The sequence below is a fragment of the Anguilla anguilla genome, chromosome 10, assembly GCF_013347855.1.
Source record: "Anguilla anguilla isolate fAngAng1 chromosome 10, fAngAng1.pri, whole genome shotgun sequence".
In the NCBI taxonomy this organism is placed as follows: domain Eukaryota; kingdom Metazoa; phylum Chordata; class Actinopteri; order Anguilliformes; family Anguillidae; genus Anguilla; species Anguilla anguilla.
Genome location: NC_049210.1, coordinates 1,171,583 through 1,186,300, shown reverse-complemented (window position 1 = coordinate 1,186,300; position 14,718 = coordinate 1,171,583). Strand labels below are relative to the sequence as shown.

The 14,718-nt window shown below is 46.0% G+C and overlaps 2 protein-coding genes across 3 annotated transcripts; both read right to left on the bottom strand.

The window, feature by feature from the left end:
• On the bottom strand, window positions 1–6,625 carry zcchc8 (zinc finger, CCHC domain containing 8). Its single transcript, XM_035380318.1, has 14 exons — window positions 6,415–6,625; window positions 5,437–5,479; window positions 5,248–5,322; window positions 5,022–5,127; window positions 4,780–4,857; window positions 4,535–4,638; window positions 4,182–4,250; window positions 3,894–3,954; window positions 3,375–3,502; window positions 2,982–3,124; window positions 2,739–2,860; window positions 2,509–2,595; window positions 2,292–2,406; window positions 1–1,945 (listed from the first exon to the last, which is right to left on the bottom strand). The coding sequence occupies exons 1-14, from the start codon at window positions 6,584–6,586 to the stop codon at window positions 1,017–1,019; spliced, it is 2,232 nt and encodes a 743-aa protein (XP_035236209.1). The 5' UTR covers window positions 6,587–6,625; the 3' UTR covers window positions 1–1,016.
• An 830-nt stretch (window positions 6,626–7,455) lies between these two features.
• Window positions 7,456–14,695, bottom strand: LOC118206473 (arginine/serine-rich coiled-coil protein 2-like). 2 transcript variants are annotated; one of them, XM_035379245.1, is made up of 11 exons: window positions 14,560–14,695; window positions 13,916–14,064; window positions 13,058–13,208; window positions 12,645–12,685; window positions 11,102–11,316; window positions 10,733–10,885; window positions 10,239–10,355; window positions 9,904–9,992; window positions 9,181–9,443; window positions 8,819–8,911; window positions 7,456–8,326 (listed from the first exon to the last, which is right to left on the bottom strand). In XM_035379245.1, the coding sequence occupies exons 2-11, from the start codon at window positions 13,919–13,921 to the stop codon at window positions 8,138–8,140; spliced, it is 1,317 nt and encodes a 438-aa protein (XP_035235136.1). In that variant the 5' UTR covers window positions 13,922–14,064; window positions 14,560–14,695; the 3' UTR covers window positions 7,456–8,137. The 2 variants fall into 2 exon arrangements, with proteins under 2 accessions (XP_035235136.1, XP_035235137.1); XM_035379246.1 differs by lacking the exons at window positions 13,058–13,208; window positions 13,916–14,064; window positions 14,560–14,695 and adding an exon at window positions 12,210–12,291 and having other exon boundaries at window positions 11,102–11,338.
• Between the last annotated feature and the right edge of the window lie 23 nt (window positions 14,696–14,718).

The following is a 14,718-nucleotide window of genomic DNA, read 5'->3' as shown; positions in this document are numbered from 1 at the left end:
TTTAGCCACTCCATCCTACAATTTGCCATTTTAATTGTCGGGATTCTCAATGACAAAAGCAGATATGTTAAAACTGCAAAGTTAAAACATCCCTTCTTGAATTCATTGGCGAGGAAAAGGAAGTATGTCTGTATTGCACCTCAACAGATGAGAAACAGCCAGGTTGTTTAAAAAGTAATTATGATGAATTGCTTGTTGCATTCATTTACTGCACGAAAGCCCTTTTTCTGCCCCCTAGTGTCTACGTGAAGTAATGTCAGCTTTAACGTGACACTTCATTAAAAATGCCCACGCAGTAGTATTATGAGCACAGTAAGTTATTGTAATGTAGTTGATTTCATATGTTGTACAGGTTACGAATGACGGAGTGGAGCCATACCAGAAGTACACTGAATGTTAAAGTAAAAAAAAAAAAAAAAGTAGAAATCCTGTTTGTATTAATTTCACTTTGCATTCAATAAAAAAAAAAAGAGTGGGATGAATGCGCATATTTAAAATACATCCTCAAAGTGCCGTCTGAAAGTCACAGAGACCGGATGGACCACGTCATAAAAATCCCTGGGAATAGAAATTTATCATGAAAAAAAGACAAGGAAAAAAACCTTATAAAATCTAAACATCTAAAACACCAATAATACTCTACAAAACTGCAATCGTTTTCTGTGTAATAAAAACAAAACAGGCACCAACCACATCTCGGAGCAGTCAGGTTCTGAAAGAAAGCCTCAGTTTTTAAGACCTTCGACATTTCTTACAAACCAACCACAAAACAGCTAACCTGTACACAGAAAAAAAATTCTTGTAGCCACCCCCCACCCCCCCAAAAGAGAAGGAAATTAAAAAGGAATTTTTTTTACAAAGGTCTGGATTTCTGGGTGTTCTCCCATTTTCTGAGAGACCAATTAAAAAGTGTTTTGAAGCAACAAGCTTGTTTAAAAGAAACAGGTTTTTTTGTTTGTTTTTGTTTTCCTGCAGCGACAGCTCTCAAGGTGTCCTGCCCGGTCGTGCCCCTGGGTTCACTTCTTGTTCTTGGCCTGATTCCGCGGTGAGAACTTGAGCAGATCTCGGATCCTGAGGTAGACTCCGGTGGCCTCAGCCACATCCTTGTACTCGGGCGTGTCTTCGAAGGGGATGATGCCCGCGGCGAACCTGCTCCTGTGGGGGACAGAGGCCACCTTCCCGGCCTCTCCAGGGGGGGTCTCGGTCTTAGAGTCCCGGCAGACGGGCCCGGGGGCGCTTGCATTTTCCGATGCCTGCGGGGGCTCCGGTTCGCCTGTGACCTCTCCCACGACCTTGACCTCGTCCTCCTCATCCTCAGCTCGGCCTTCTCCAGCCAACACACACCGCCCTTCACCGTTTCTGGAGGAAGTCTCTTCAGACCTCTCAGATTTCTCCACCCCTTCTTCCTCCTCTTCCTCCTCCACCCCCACCTTCGCCTCCTCCTCCATCTTCATCGCCTCCTCCTCCTCCATCGCTTCCTCGTCCCCCTTGGTCGCCTCCTCCTCCTGCTTCATCGCCTCCTCGTCCCCCTTGGCCGCCTCCTCCTCCTCCTCCACCTCGGTCTCGGTGTCGATGTGGGCGGGGCTGGAGGCTCCCGAGGAGCTGATGATGGGCGTGCCGACGGCCGGCGTCTCCGAGTCGCTATTGGTCGCCGTGTCGGCGTTCTCCAGCGCCTCCCAGATCAGCCGCTGCTGCTCCTCCAGCTCCTCCAGGGTCAGCGCGTCCTCCTCCCCCACCTCCTCACAGCCCCGCCCACGCAGCGCGGGCGAGCCGTTGGCCGGTGTGGAAGGGGGCGTGTCCTTGGGCAGAGGGGGCGGGGTGGGTGTGGCTGGAGGCGTGCCCCGGGGCAGGGGGGGAGGTGACCCGAAGGAGGGGGAACCGGGGGGGAGGGGGGGCTGGAACTGGAAGCTGTCCGAGCTGCGGGAACTCCGCGGAGTTTCTGAGCCTGAAGGGTATGTAAAGGTACACACACACACACACACACAGGCAGGGTCACACACACACACACACAAACAAACACACACACAAACACACACGCAGGAGGCATCCCAGATTACTGGGGAGCCAAACTTCCTCCAGAATCCAAGCACTGAACTTACCTCACATCAGCAGGCGACATTTCAACACTCTGCTCTTCCCAGTTCTTTACAAAACGCATTACTGAATGTATAAACTCCACAGGCATTCTTTAGCTATACGTACGGTGTGTTTCGTGCCTCAGTCTGTGCAAACTGAATTTATTTCCGTGTTCATACTGCACCTACAAGCTCAAGGAGAAAGGCGTCGTCTACCTGAATCAACCTCCATGTCCGAGCACCTGGAGCTGTTAACATCGGACCGCCTTTTCTTCGTCTGCCGGGGGGTGGAGTCCGACTCGTGTGCCCGTTTGTTGCAGTTGGAACCCGGCTGTTAGTGAACAGGAGAAATGCACAGTGTGTAGCTTTGAAATACAAAGTGACGGTGCAGTGGAGCGAAGCAGATCTGGCTCCTGGGAGAGGTGATATCTACCATCGGGTAATTGGTGGAGAGGTAAGCTGCAAAGTTCTTCTTCATGTGTTCCGCTTGCATTGGGACAGACCCGTACAATCTCCAATCCTACAAAACACAAACATAAAAATCATAAAGAGGAATATTTAGCCAGAGTTATAAACCAACGTTCAGTGCATATAGGCTCTTGAACAGCTACAGATGTGCAGCCGCCTTGTCGATCAGTAACCAACCAAGAGACAGACACTTACGTCAGTGATATCAGCAGGTGTGGAAACGTTAAATCCTGGGAAGTTCACAAGCTTGGAGACGTCGTACGAGATTTTATGACTCTGGTAATTGTCGTCCTCAGCGATTTCTCCATCACTTGACACTTAACAGGAAAAACCATCAAATTTAATTTTATTTAAAGTTAATAGAATTTTCTTTTAACCCGTTAGGCCCTTTTGGGATAAGACCAGACACCCCCCCGGTTCGGGTGAAACGGGCCTCACCCTTTCCGTCGTACAGCGCCAGGCCCGAGCTCTCAAGCTCCGCCTCCTTCAGCCAGCCGGGCGGGTAGCCTAGCTGCCGCATGCGGTAGATGAAGGGGGGGAGGGTGTGCTCCGTCACCCCCAGCGCCCCCAGCAGCTCCTCACTGCGTATGGAAATGAGAGGAGAGTCAGGAGCAGGCCCCCCGGGTCCCCCCCCCCCCCCCCCCCCAAAAAAGGAATGTTTCCAGCCCCTTCCTGAGTACATACCTAGCCAGTACTAGAGATGTACCTAATAAAGTGGCCACTGTGTTTAGTTACAACATTAAGCATTGGCATCACTGGTGTGCTGATAAGTGAACTGCTTTATTATTATTAATAATAATAATAATAATAATATTAGTGACTCTGCCTTACCTTACTATTCCTGGTTTATACTTCCCAAACCGCTCCTCCACCTCTTCTGCATGGTACCGCTGGTTGCTTTGATTGTTGCCACCAGAAAACTCCTTCCTCTTCTCGTTGATACGGGCCATGTCTTTGGGCTGAAAACCCAAACGGTCCTTTCACCCCCTCCACTAAACACTTCAGACGCCCATTTCACTCCAAGTTTCAATTCAAGTTTACTTGTGAATATATTTTACTACAAGAGGCTAACTAAATAATATAAAAGGAGAGTACCATAACATTTTGAAGTGAACACAGGGCTACATTCCGTTATCTTGAGTTCACACGTTTAGTCTGAGTCGAGTTCAGTTAAAAAGCAACAGCAGCAGCCCATTGGCTGTGGCCTTCCAAGCCTGTATCTCTCAGATTAAAGACACTGTACGCATGCGAGCGATTCTCAGCTCCTGGGCTCAAAACTGGCCAATCACACACTCCGGTTGTGTGCAGGAAGCCCATCGCTGTCCAGCACGTTTAAAACATGGTGGTTACCTTGGGGCAGTCTCTCAGCTGATGGTCCTCAGCACCACAGTTGAAGCAGCACGGCTTTGGTCTGTCAGCGAGGTCAGAAAGTAGAGAAATGTCACCAAAACAAGGACAGATTTTAACACCAAATGTCCCAACCATAAAGAGCAATCTGCGCACTCTGACAACTGACAGAAGAATGTTCAGGAACAAAGCCAAATAAGTACAAGTGGGCACAGAGATATTTAGGATATTTAAATCACATCCCTAAGGAAGCAAAGAACACCAGTAAGGTTAAGGATTAAAGTAGAGCACCTTTTATTATCCTTCATTTGCAGGTCCTGTCCCTCTGCTGCAACAACCTGGCAAAAGACCTGCTGGTATCTTAGCAACACGGATTCAGGAAGCTCTCTCATGACGGGTCGGTGGGGGAATTCATTAACATGGCCTGCCTCCAGGTGAACTACGAGCGGGCGGCATCAGACTCAAGGCCCTGACGAAGGGCAACACAAGCAGAGTCCACAATCTCGCCGCTGTCAAACACACAGACCTGACGCTGCAAAGCTGCATAATGCTGCTCAGGACCGCTTCCGTGCACGGCTGAGAACCGTGCACGTGCGTGTGGCAGCAGGGCCACGCTCTGAGCATGCTCAGTGGCCGAAGGATACTTGGGAACCTCCCATCCATCAGTCAGCTGAGGGTTTTCGTTCAGCAGGGGCTGTCCCAGCCTGTCCAGGCAGAAGCTGGTGAAATACAGCACACTCCCAACCATCTGCAGGAAGAGCAACAGGACCCCATTAACCACCACGTTTCTCCAGGACAGGAAGTGGCTTTTGGATTGTGATGTATAACCGACTCATCCATGCAGTCTTGTCTCTAAACTGTAATGGTAGCAATGTAACTACAGACTTACACTGAAGGCATCTCTGATCTTTTTGATCGGGTCTGAAATCTTCACTTTATGGTCTTCCTCCAAAACAAAACTTGAAGGCTACAAGGTAAGGAAGCAGACAAGTACACAATCTTTCCGTCATACAATAACCAATAACTCATACAAGACACAAGCATTCCACATCAGTTATGAACACATTAACATTACGATTTAGCTTGTGAGTTCTAAAACCTGAAATGAGGAGAAGTGAGCCAAAGGCATACCTGGGGTTTGAGATGGAAGGAAGATTTCTCCGTTTCCTGTTTCTGCTGCAGCATGTGCTTCTGAACAAGGCCATAGATGCAGTCCTCAATCTCCTGCCGGCACTGCCTGGCACGAAAAACAGAAAAAAGGCTTCAGTCAAGAGCAGAATATTGCTCAGCTTTTGCAGAAGAATTAGATTTAGAACCTCGGCCCAGTATTCTGAAACAAATGAGACATAATACTTACTTTGAGATGTCATTGTTTGCAAAAAGTATTTGAAGCAGTGGTCCATCCAATTTACTGTCTTCCAGATTTAAACCACTGAAGAAGAAAAATATTGTATAACTGCTAGAAGAAAATGGCACACTGATAAATTTATTCCCTCAGTCCCTCGTATCAGAATATTTTTTTGTAATATCAAATGATCCAGCTTACCTTGGCCTTGCCAAAATATTCAACTTTCTCTTCAAGTCTTGATGTGCAATGGCAGTTAGGGAACAGTTTGATTCAGTTTCACTCCTATAGCACTACGTGGAGGCACAGTAATGAAGACGCTTTGCAGAAAAACAAGAATTAGGAAAATTGGACAAGACCTAATTTTATCCTTCAAAATCCAGAAATCTGGAATTGTTGCCAAAACGACAAGCAATGTCTTTACATGAAAATTTTTAACACGAAATATTACTGAGCAGTGGCCTGCACATCGGAAACTGTTCAACCTATGAATTGACATTGGCCATCTTGCCAACTTGCCAACATGACAGCATTTCAATAAAACGAAAGCGAAACCACACATCAACAAACAAAAAACAACCAACAAAACATAAACGTCCTATGACAAAAACGAGTTAATGACAATTCTGAAACTAAGCTATTGACTTCACATACAGCTACACACAGCTAAACTAGCAACAACTATGCGAACGTTAGCGTCCCAGTCAACACATTCGACCTTTAGCGTGCATAAAATAAACCACCTAGTGCCAAATACCAAACAATCATTTTGCTTACTGGTGAACAGGCTATTTGGCGTTGACGTTAGTTTGTACACACTCGTGATAAACTATTTAAAATAAATTTGACTCAGAGAATTCATGGCTTGTGACATTTTTCTTGTGGAAACCACGATTTACGCACAGCTGGGCTCTAACCAATGGCTATGCGAGCGGCGATATTTGATTTCAAAATTAGCTTGCTAACTAGTTAGCCAAGCAGGCCGCGGCTTATGCTCGAAAACAGGGCAACTTGGCAGAATATTTTTTTGATATTCAACAATCCGTAAGTACAACACAATTATTCCAATTAACAAGTTAGTGGAAATACATCGCTTTTCCTATCAACGAATCTAAATAAAGGCTAGCCATCTAGCTAGCCATCTAAAGCAGAACTGAGCGTATGCCCACACAAGGATATTCTCTAACTGCAGTCGATTGATCGTTTCTTCGCATTCTTCTAACTTCTCTCGGAGCTCATTGACTTCCTCTGGATCCTCTTCTTCTTGTTCAAACCGAATATGGGTGCTCGTGGTTCTGCCTTCGTCCAGTTGCTGAAACAGCTCACTGTCCCCAAAATCAAACTCCGCCATCTTCGTCCGTGTCTGGTTCGGAGTTGAGAGGTCATAGGTAGACACACCGAACCGCTGATTGGGTGACTTTCACACTTCTGATTGGTTGAGGGATATGTCCATATATATGGATATGTCCGTGTACTCGAGATTTTTAGAATTAACTCCACCCCCATGTGCCGTAGCTGAGCCCAGGTCGATGAGAAAAACAACACTTATCCTGTTATTCTTTCAAGGGATAGTTTACTACAGTTCACCACCTTAAAAGACTATGCCAATCAAATTATTCATATGTGTACATTCAGATTTCTTAAATATTAAGTCTAAATTTACTGATATGAAAATTAGAAGCCATGTTTATTTACTTGGCATTGAAATACGTATCGGTTTGCGATGTATAACGCGAGAAACTTTGTGTCAACTCCAGCAGGCATTCTGTGGTATTCATTATTATTTGGGTGGGCGTGAATGCTTTTGTGAATGGGAAACTCGGCTTGATCTTGTGGAAATATAATGGTGAATAACAAATATCGTGTTGGATTTGTTAGTGATGGGAATACTGTAGAACCTTTAAGCCCTTACTAAAAAACACGTTGAGAATTCAAAATTAAACCATAATTTCCATCATGAGACGGCAGACCTCAGCTCATGAGAATCCATACACTTACTGCAGTCAAGGTTGGACAGACCATTTCTGGCTCTGTTGTTACTATTATCTATAGGTAGAGATGAATTATATTAAATACATTAGACACTCCATTAACTGCATTTCAGTGCTTCATTCTGGCAAAAATTAAACCATTCTTCGTTCTAACAAGTGGGGTTGGAGGGTGGGGGGTGGTGGTGTAAAACCCTGCTGTACAGCTTGAAAGAAACATGTGAAGATTAAATACCAGAAAACAAGACTATTCCTTTTAATTGAAGTAAATATATTTAATACAAAGGCGGTTTGACGGTCGTAGTAGCAGTCATGCCATCAGTGGAAATAAAGACCCAGTCCTGAAGACAGTGCTCTTATCCTATGAGACTGAGGACTTTCAGATCAAACGCTACATATTCTGTGATTGGTTATATGAGCCGTTTTACCCCACTGGCAGTTGAATGGAAATCGATGAATCATTTCACTTCCACGTCTAGATGTCCCATTCGTGTTAAAATAAATGAAAATATTTACATTGTTTTAGTACAAAAAGCAGGGGAACAGGGCAATTACAATTGTAGGATTCTGTCAAGCCTGCCTTCTCAATAATTGTCATACTAAGCCTTATTTTTGTCATTTTTGAAAAGGGTGTGTATGGGATCAAAATGCCAAGGCTAGATCAGCGCTCAGCTATGTGCAGAAGACTTCAGCTGGGAGATTGTTTCTCTTAATTGTTTCCCCTCAATAAATTATAGATTCAATGCAACATCCATGCAAGATAGTCTACTAGCTTCTTTTTTTTGTTGTTGTTTTTGTTTTTCTCTTCTTCAGTAAACAGAGACATTTACACCAGAAGCTCTAGAACATAAAGCTCCACCAGCAGGTCCCAGTGCCGTGGAAAGTCTGTGCCGGGCTGTGGAAGAGGGGCCGTATCAAATGGTGTCCATCCCCCGCGAGGAGAAGGCCGAGGAGAAGCCCAGGCCCATGCCCCGCTGGGTGTGCGTCTGGGACCGCGCCATCTCGTACTGCACGTCCAGGTTGCGGAACATCTCCTCCTGCTGCTGCAGCGTCTTCAGGCCTTCCTCGCTAACCGCCCCGGGGACGTCCCCCTCCTCCTCCCCCTGGAACGGCAGAGCCCCCGTTTCAGCGTGGGAGGGGCCAGAGAGGACGCGAGCGCTCAGCATCACCCGCCCAAACCCGCACATGCCCCCTCCCCCGCCCCCCCCCCACCCCTAACCCCCTCCCGTGAGCGCTCAACATCACCCGCCCAAACCCGCACATGCCCCCCCCACCCCCAACCCCCTCCCGCGAGCGCTCAGCATCACACACCCAAACCCGCCCCCCCCCCCAGACCCCAACCACTTTGGAAATACTTCTGCCGTTTTCCACCACCTTACTCTTTATCATACGAGAGAACACTAACGCTAATGGAAGGTCTGTCTGTCTAGAACTGTTCTAGACTTAAAATAGTAACGGCAGACCAAAACATGAACAATTCAGGACGATAATCTACCTACTTCCCCTGCCTTAGGATGCAACTATAAACTTAAATTCTTCACACACACACACAAAATACATTATTCTGTTACATTTTTTAAAATGGAAAAACTCACTTTAATGCCCATCAGCTTGCGGAATTTGACGTTTTGGTCCTTATTTCCAAAGTTCAGCTTTTCCCAAAGCTCAGCTGTCTGGGACTTGTTGTCCTTGAAAACAAACATGAATAAAATGAGCAGAGACAAATATGCCAGCACATAAACCACATACATGTAAAATCATCACTTTACCAATATCACTTGCTGTGTTAAGCATTCATATAATGCCAAGCAGTGCCATAGTATTTCTAATATCTACTATGTAGAGATTTACAGATAAATTAATTTTTTTGTGATTAATGTTTGTTGCTTTAACGGTAAATGCTACACATTTGCAGCGTGAGTGGACAGCGTCTGGCCGCACATCGGCGCATGCCCACCCCTTCCTTCTTGCCCTGCCAGAGCATCTTCCTCTTCTTCTCCTGCTCGGCGAACTTCATGGGGTTGACGGCCGACGGGTTGTAGTAGCTGGGCACCGCGATGCCCGTCTCCGCCAGCGTTTTGGCCTGCAGGGCCGCCATCTGCGCCGCCATGGCGATCTGGGGCGTGACCTGCGTCCCCGACGCCAGCAGAGCCGCCACGTTTAGGACGGAGGGGCTGGCTGCGGCCGCCACCACCGGGTCCACCAGCAGGGGGCCTGCCACTGAGAGCCAAAATGGAGCCCGGGTTACCAACTGGCTCTATGACCGCCACCTATTCTGTGTGCTGCACACAGTCCTGCCAGACCACACATCACCTGCACACACCTGCGCTTATAACAATGCCCTTAAATCAGAGAGTTTACCTAGCTGCCACTGAAGGAGCACTGTTCACACAGAAATATCTGCCGACACATCCAGAGTTCTGCTGAGATTTGCCGAGTTATCTAGACATCCGCCACAGCTCACCCTGATACAAGGGACATCAACGTGTCCAAGATTTCGTGGCCCCAAAGAGCCAAAAACTTTCATTAAAAGAACTGGACATTAATGTTTCTTTCCAAATGTAATGCCATGGTTACTCACAAACATCCAGAGAGCTTAATTTAGCGCAGTACTCTGAGTAAGTGGAAATGAACTTTAATTTCTGGGTGAAGTGCCGCTCTAAAGAAAGCCTCCTCCTACCTGCAGCGATCTCCTGCTGCTGCTGCTGCTGCTGTTTCTCCAGCATCTCCTTCTCCTTCTGCTCCTGCAGCTTCTTCGCCCTCTCCAACCTGCCAGAGAAACATTGAGCGAAAATTCAGCACCATACAGCAAACACTCAGCACCATACAGCACTACTCATCAAACACTCAGCACCACTCATCAAACACTCAGCACCATACAGCACTACTCATCAAACACTCAGCACCATACAGCACTACTCAAACACTCAGCACCATTCAGCACACACTCCTGATTGGGGTAGAATATGTAAATTGAGCACTCAGCGAGGCAGCTGATTGGTGCAGCTGCAGTACCGGCGGGCCAGGGCTTCCTGTGCGTCCATGGCCGTGTTCCGCCCCCGGAACGTGACCGGGCTCAGGGAGCGGCTGCTCGACTTCCTGTGCACCTTCTCAGGCTTCCTCTTCCTGTCCCTGGAGAATCAATCAATCAATCAATCAAATTTTATTTGTATAGCGTATTTTACAACAGTTGTCACAATACGCTTTACAGACAACCCTAGCCTAAACCCCCACAGGAGTAAGCCTAAGGCAACAGTGGCAAGGAAAAACTCCCTGTGGCACTTAGAACACGGCATCCCGCCATTAACCTACGCACACACACGCGCACCCCCCCACACACACTCTGTCTCTGTCCTTCTGTCACACACACACACACACGCACCCCCCCACACACACTGTCTCCGTCCTTCTGTCACACACACACACACACACCATTTCTCTGCCAGTCACACACACACACACACACACACCATTTCTCTGCCTGTCACACACAGAGCAGCGTTTCATACCTGCTCTTGCTTCGGCTCCTGCTGTGGTGTCTGTGTTTGGACTGGGACCGCGAGCGAGAGCGGGCCCTCTTCTTCCTGTCCCGGCTCCTGGACCGCTTGTCCCGGCTCCTGGACCGCGAGCGCCTCTTGTCCCTGCTCCTGCTGCGACCTCGCCTGTGAACCCCCACCCCAGACAGGACAGCACTCGACAGCGTCACTCTCCCGTCTAAACCAGGCGAGCCCCGCTGCGTCTCCTCACCAACCTCTAAACGCCAGGCGTCACTTAGCATACAATGGCGCACATTTCATTAAGGGTCAGACCAGTTTTTGGCGAAACACTCAATTTGGTGAAAAGGCACCGTTGTCCCAGGGAAGGGGGGGGTGTCTCACCTCTCCCGCGAGCGGGACCTGGAGTGGCTCCGCCCCCGGCACGGTCGGCCGTCTCTGCGGCGGTGACGCTCCTCGCCATTTTCGGCAGACAGCCTCTCCCGCCCCTTCTCCCGCTCCGCCCTCTCCTTCTCCCCCTCCGCCCTCTCCTTCTCCCGCTCGTGCGGCTCCTCCAGCTTGTGCGGTTTCGAGGGCCTGTCCGAGTCCCGCCTCCGCGCCTGTTTTAAGAAGAAGTTGGCTCTTTCAGGAAAATAGTGCAACAAAGAGAGTTAGTATGAGTTGCCAAAAACAAAGACGCCCAAAAGTCATTTAGTCACTCTTGGTAACCTTTTTAAAGTCACAACCCCTCCTCCCACAACTTTCAAATGCACCAATAGCAGAAATAAAATCAGTAACAACTGGTTTTTTGTTTAGTTTTTTCCGGTCCAAACGGGTGGGAATATACTCCAAAGTTGCCCCTTCTGTTTCAGGGTTGTAACCATGACAATGAACATGTCCCAGTGGCATCATGTGCACTTTAACAACAGTGAAAGGGTCCCTACTGCAGCGTTACAGTGTTTGGCATAATACCGTCTGCTAGGTGTGAGGAGAAATTTGCACCACATGTAAAAAAAAAAAAAAAACTCTACTGAATTTTGAGAACACATTCCAGGACGAAAGACAACCTTTTCCCCTCTTCTGGGAAAGAAACTCCTATTTTACTCAAACTGAAATGCAAACAGCCAGCAGCAGTCGAGTAGTGGTCAATAATAACCACCAACCAACAGCCAGTTGGATTCCTTAATGGAGACTTAAAAGTACAATTTACATGGCCGGTGTATTTCAGTCAAACATCCTACTTTAACTCATGAATCCCACATAGAACCAAGATGCAGTCCTTCTCAAATGTAATTCCTTATTTTAATTTACTGCGTTGTAAGCATGCATCTTAAGATTCATTTTATCACTCTGTATGAATTATTGGGCCAATTCTGCCAGAACCAATGCGAGCTGGTTTACTATGAGAACAGCTCGAAACAAAAGGTGTTATTTGAGTTTGTTCAAAATGTAAAAATAAAATAGTTAATTATTTTCTAAAAAGGCAAGTATGAGTTTGAATAGTGGTAGTTACCTTTCCATGAAGTAGGCATATAATTTTGCTATCAGTGTCAGCAGCGTCTTCAGTTCTGAGAGTCTCTTCGTGCATAAGCACGCTGAGTATGATTTATTATACAAATGTTATCATGTGATCTACACACAGATTTTAACAAAAATAAAAAGTAACCAAAAAAAAACTCCTATACAAACAGATTAAAACTAAAAGGGCTACTGTTATGTTGCCCTAAGGTATGAAATCTAAAGGTGTCATCACATGAACACAAAAACAACAACATTCACCTTTTTCACATTAATTTAACGCAACAATGCTTCACCCACTAGTCCCACATCAGTTTATTTTATAAGGCCTTGTACTTACCATGTACTACAACTAATAAGGACAACTATGGTAAAGCTGCAATAAGCATAAATCAGCCTAAACTGTCTGCGATGAACTGAGATTAGTTACCTCTTTGCTCCTGCTTCGACTTCGTCTGTGCTTTTTGTCCGCTGGAAAAGAGAAATTGAAAGATTTTGTTGGGGTTTCTGACCCTTTACAGAAACGAACTACATAAGATGCAAATCAGGGTCAGGCACCAATCAGTGCCATTTCAGGACACATCCAATGAAATGCTGGCAACCGCATCTTCAAACACTAATTTCTTCACCAACATTTTTCATGACTTTTCAGTAACATTCCATTCAATGTTTTCAGGTATTCTGGCTGATGAAATGCAGTGATTTCAAACAACGTATAGACAAACTTACGTCCATGCAGCCCTAAGACTCAAAATGATTTCGCAGCAAGGCGTGGGGCGTGAAAGAAACACAGATTTGGTAAACTAGTTGCCCAGTGGTTACTTCCTGGGCCCGTTTACTTACTTGATTTGCGTTTTCGGTCTCTTGATCGTGACCTGGATCGCGAGTGATGGTGTTTTGAGCTTCTGGGTGATTTCGAGTCCATGCTCGGTCTTCTTCTGTCCGTCTCTGAGGACGATCTCTTGGGCAGCTCCTCTACAACGGTGTCACCGGCCTACAGACACAATGCAGCGTTTATTTTAGCTAGCTCCTCAACCAACAATCAAAGTGACTAAGTGTTTCATCCAGATAGTTATCTTGCACTCTCACTAACCAGCTCACCTGTCTTTTGATCACTAGCTACTCACACAAAACCGCTAATACAGTTAATGATGAATTACGGAAGTCATACCAAGGGACACTAATGACCTGGTCGGCTAACAGCCAATCTCTCTATGCACCAACGTTATTTAACATACAACGAAACCCGTTGACGTTTCCATCAAATAATCTCATCACCGATCGTCGGAATATCTAGCCAGCAACCCTTATGTAGTAATACCCACATTAGTCAACAACAAAGAAGCGCTATCGTTAATTAGCCAGCGTTTGTTGAAACTAAAGTGTTCGCAACTTAGCTGAATCTGTGGCCCTATATATTAGCCGTACGGTAGGGGTGGGGGAGCAAGTAAATTAGCTATATAGACGCATTGGAAGCCTAAAAAACCCTAACACTAGAATGCGATGTGCTAACACACGCCAATGACACATAATAATATCAAGTTGGCCCGAAAATAATTCTGTAGTGCCAACATCTCGACATGGCTGCTCCGCGACGCCATCTTGTTAAAACGTCTACGACGCATATCTCTTAATAAATTATAAACAAAACGCTACGGGGTTGAATACTTGGCAAAAAAACATCACATATAACACACTCACCGCCATTTCAGAATCACAAGAACAAACAAAACTGCAATTTTTACAGTCTTATCGCCCTGCCGTCTTTCTCCACCACTTCACAAGAACCTCTCCTCCGCAGCTTCAGTCCCCGGATGTTGTTAGGGAGGCATGATGGGAAATCACCTCATCTGCAGGACATTACGGGCGTGAGCTATTATCGCCAATGAACATTTACAAGTACACAAGTTTAGTTTAAATAAACTGATAAGAAAAATATGAATGATGCTAGCTAGACGCTAAAAGATGATAAATTAATATGCTGTGTGTTTGCATTACATTTCTACTGCACAGACGTGTAATCACTTGAAGTGTAAAGTGATGACCATCGTAGTCTGTCCTATGATAGCTATATCAAATATACAAGTTCAAATAAAAACAGATATATGATTTCAGTTTCTCAGTGGATGAGTCTACACGCAGCGTTTTCGAGTCCCATTATAGAAATGTGCCACAATGGACTTGATAAATTATTTTGAGCATTTGCTCAAAATGAAATATCAACCGCAAAAATAAATCCACAGCTAAGAACACTCGTCCAGAGTCAGAGACAGCTACATTTTTTAGAGGTTTTGGAAAACGCAATTTTAAAATAAAATTTACAAAAAAATATTAAAATAGCTTACGTTAAATGTCATAATACCAGTCTGTTGCTGGTGGTTATAGTAGCGGATAAATTTGAATCTCCGATTAGTTTTCGGAGTTCCTTTGCACAGCTTTTCCCAAAATAGCATAGGATGGACTGAGCATCGGAGTGGTCCTCCTCAGCGGTGTTTGTTGCTAAG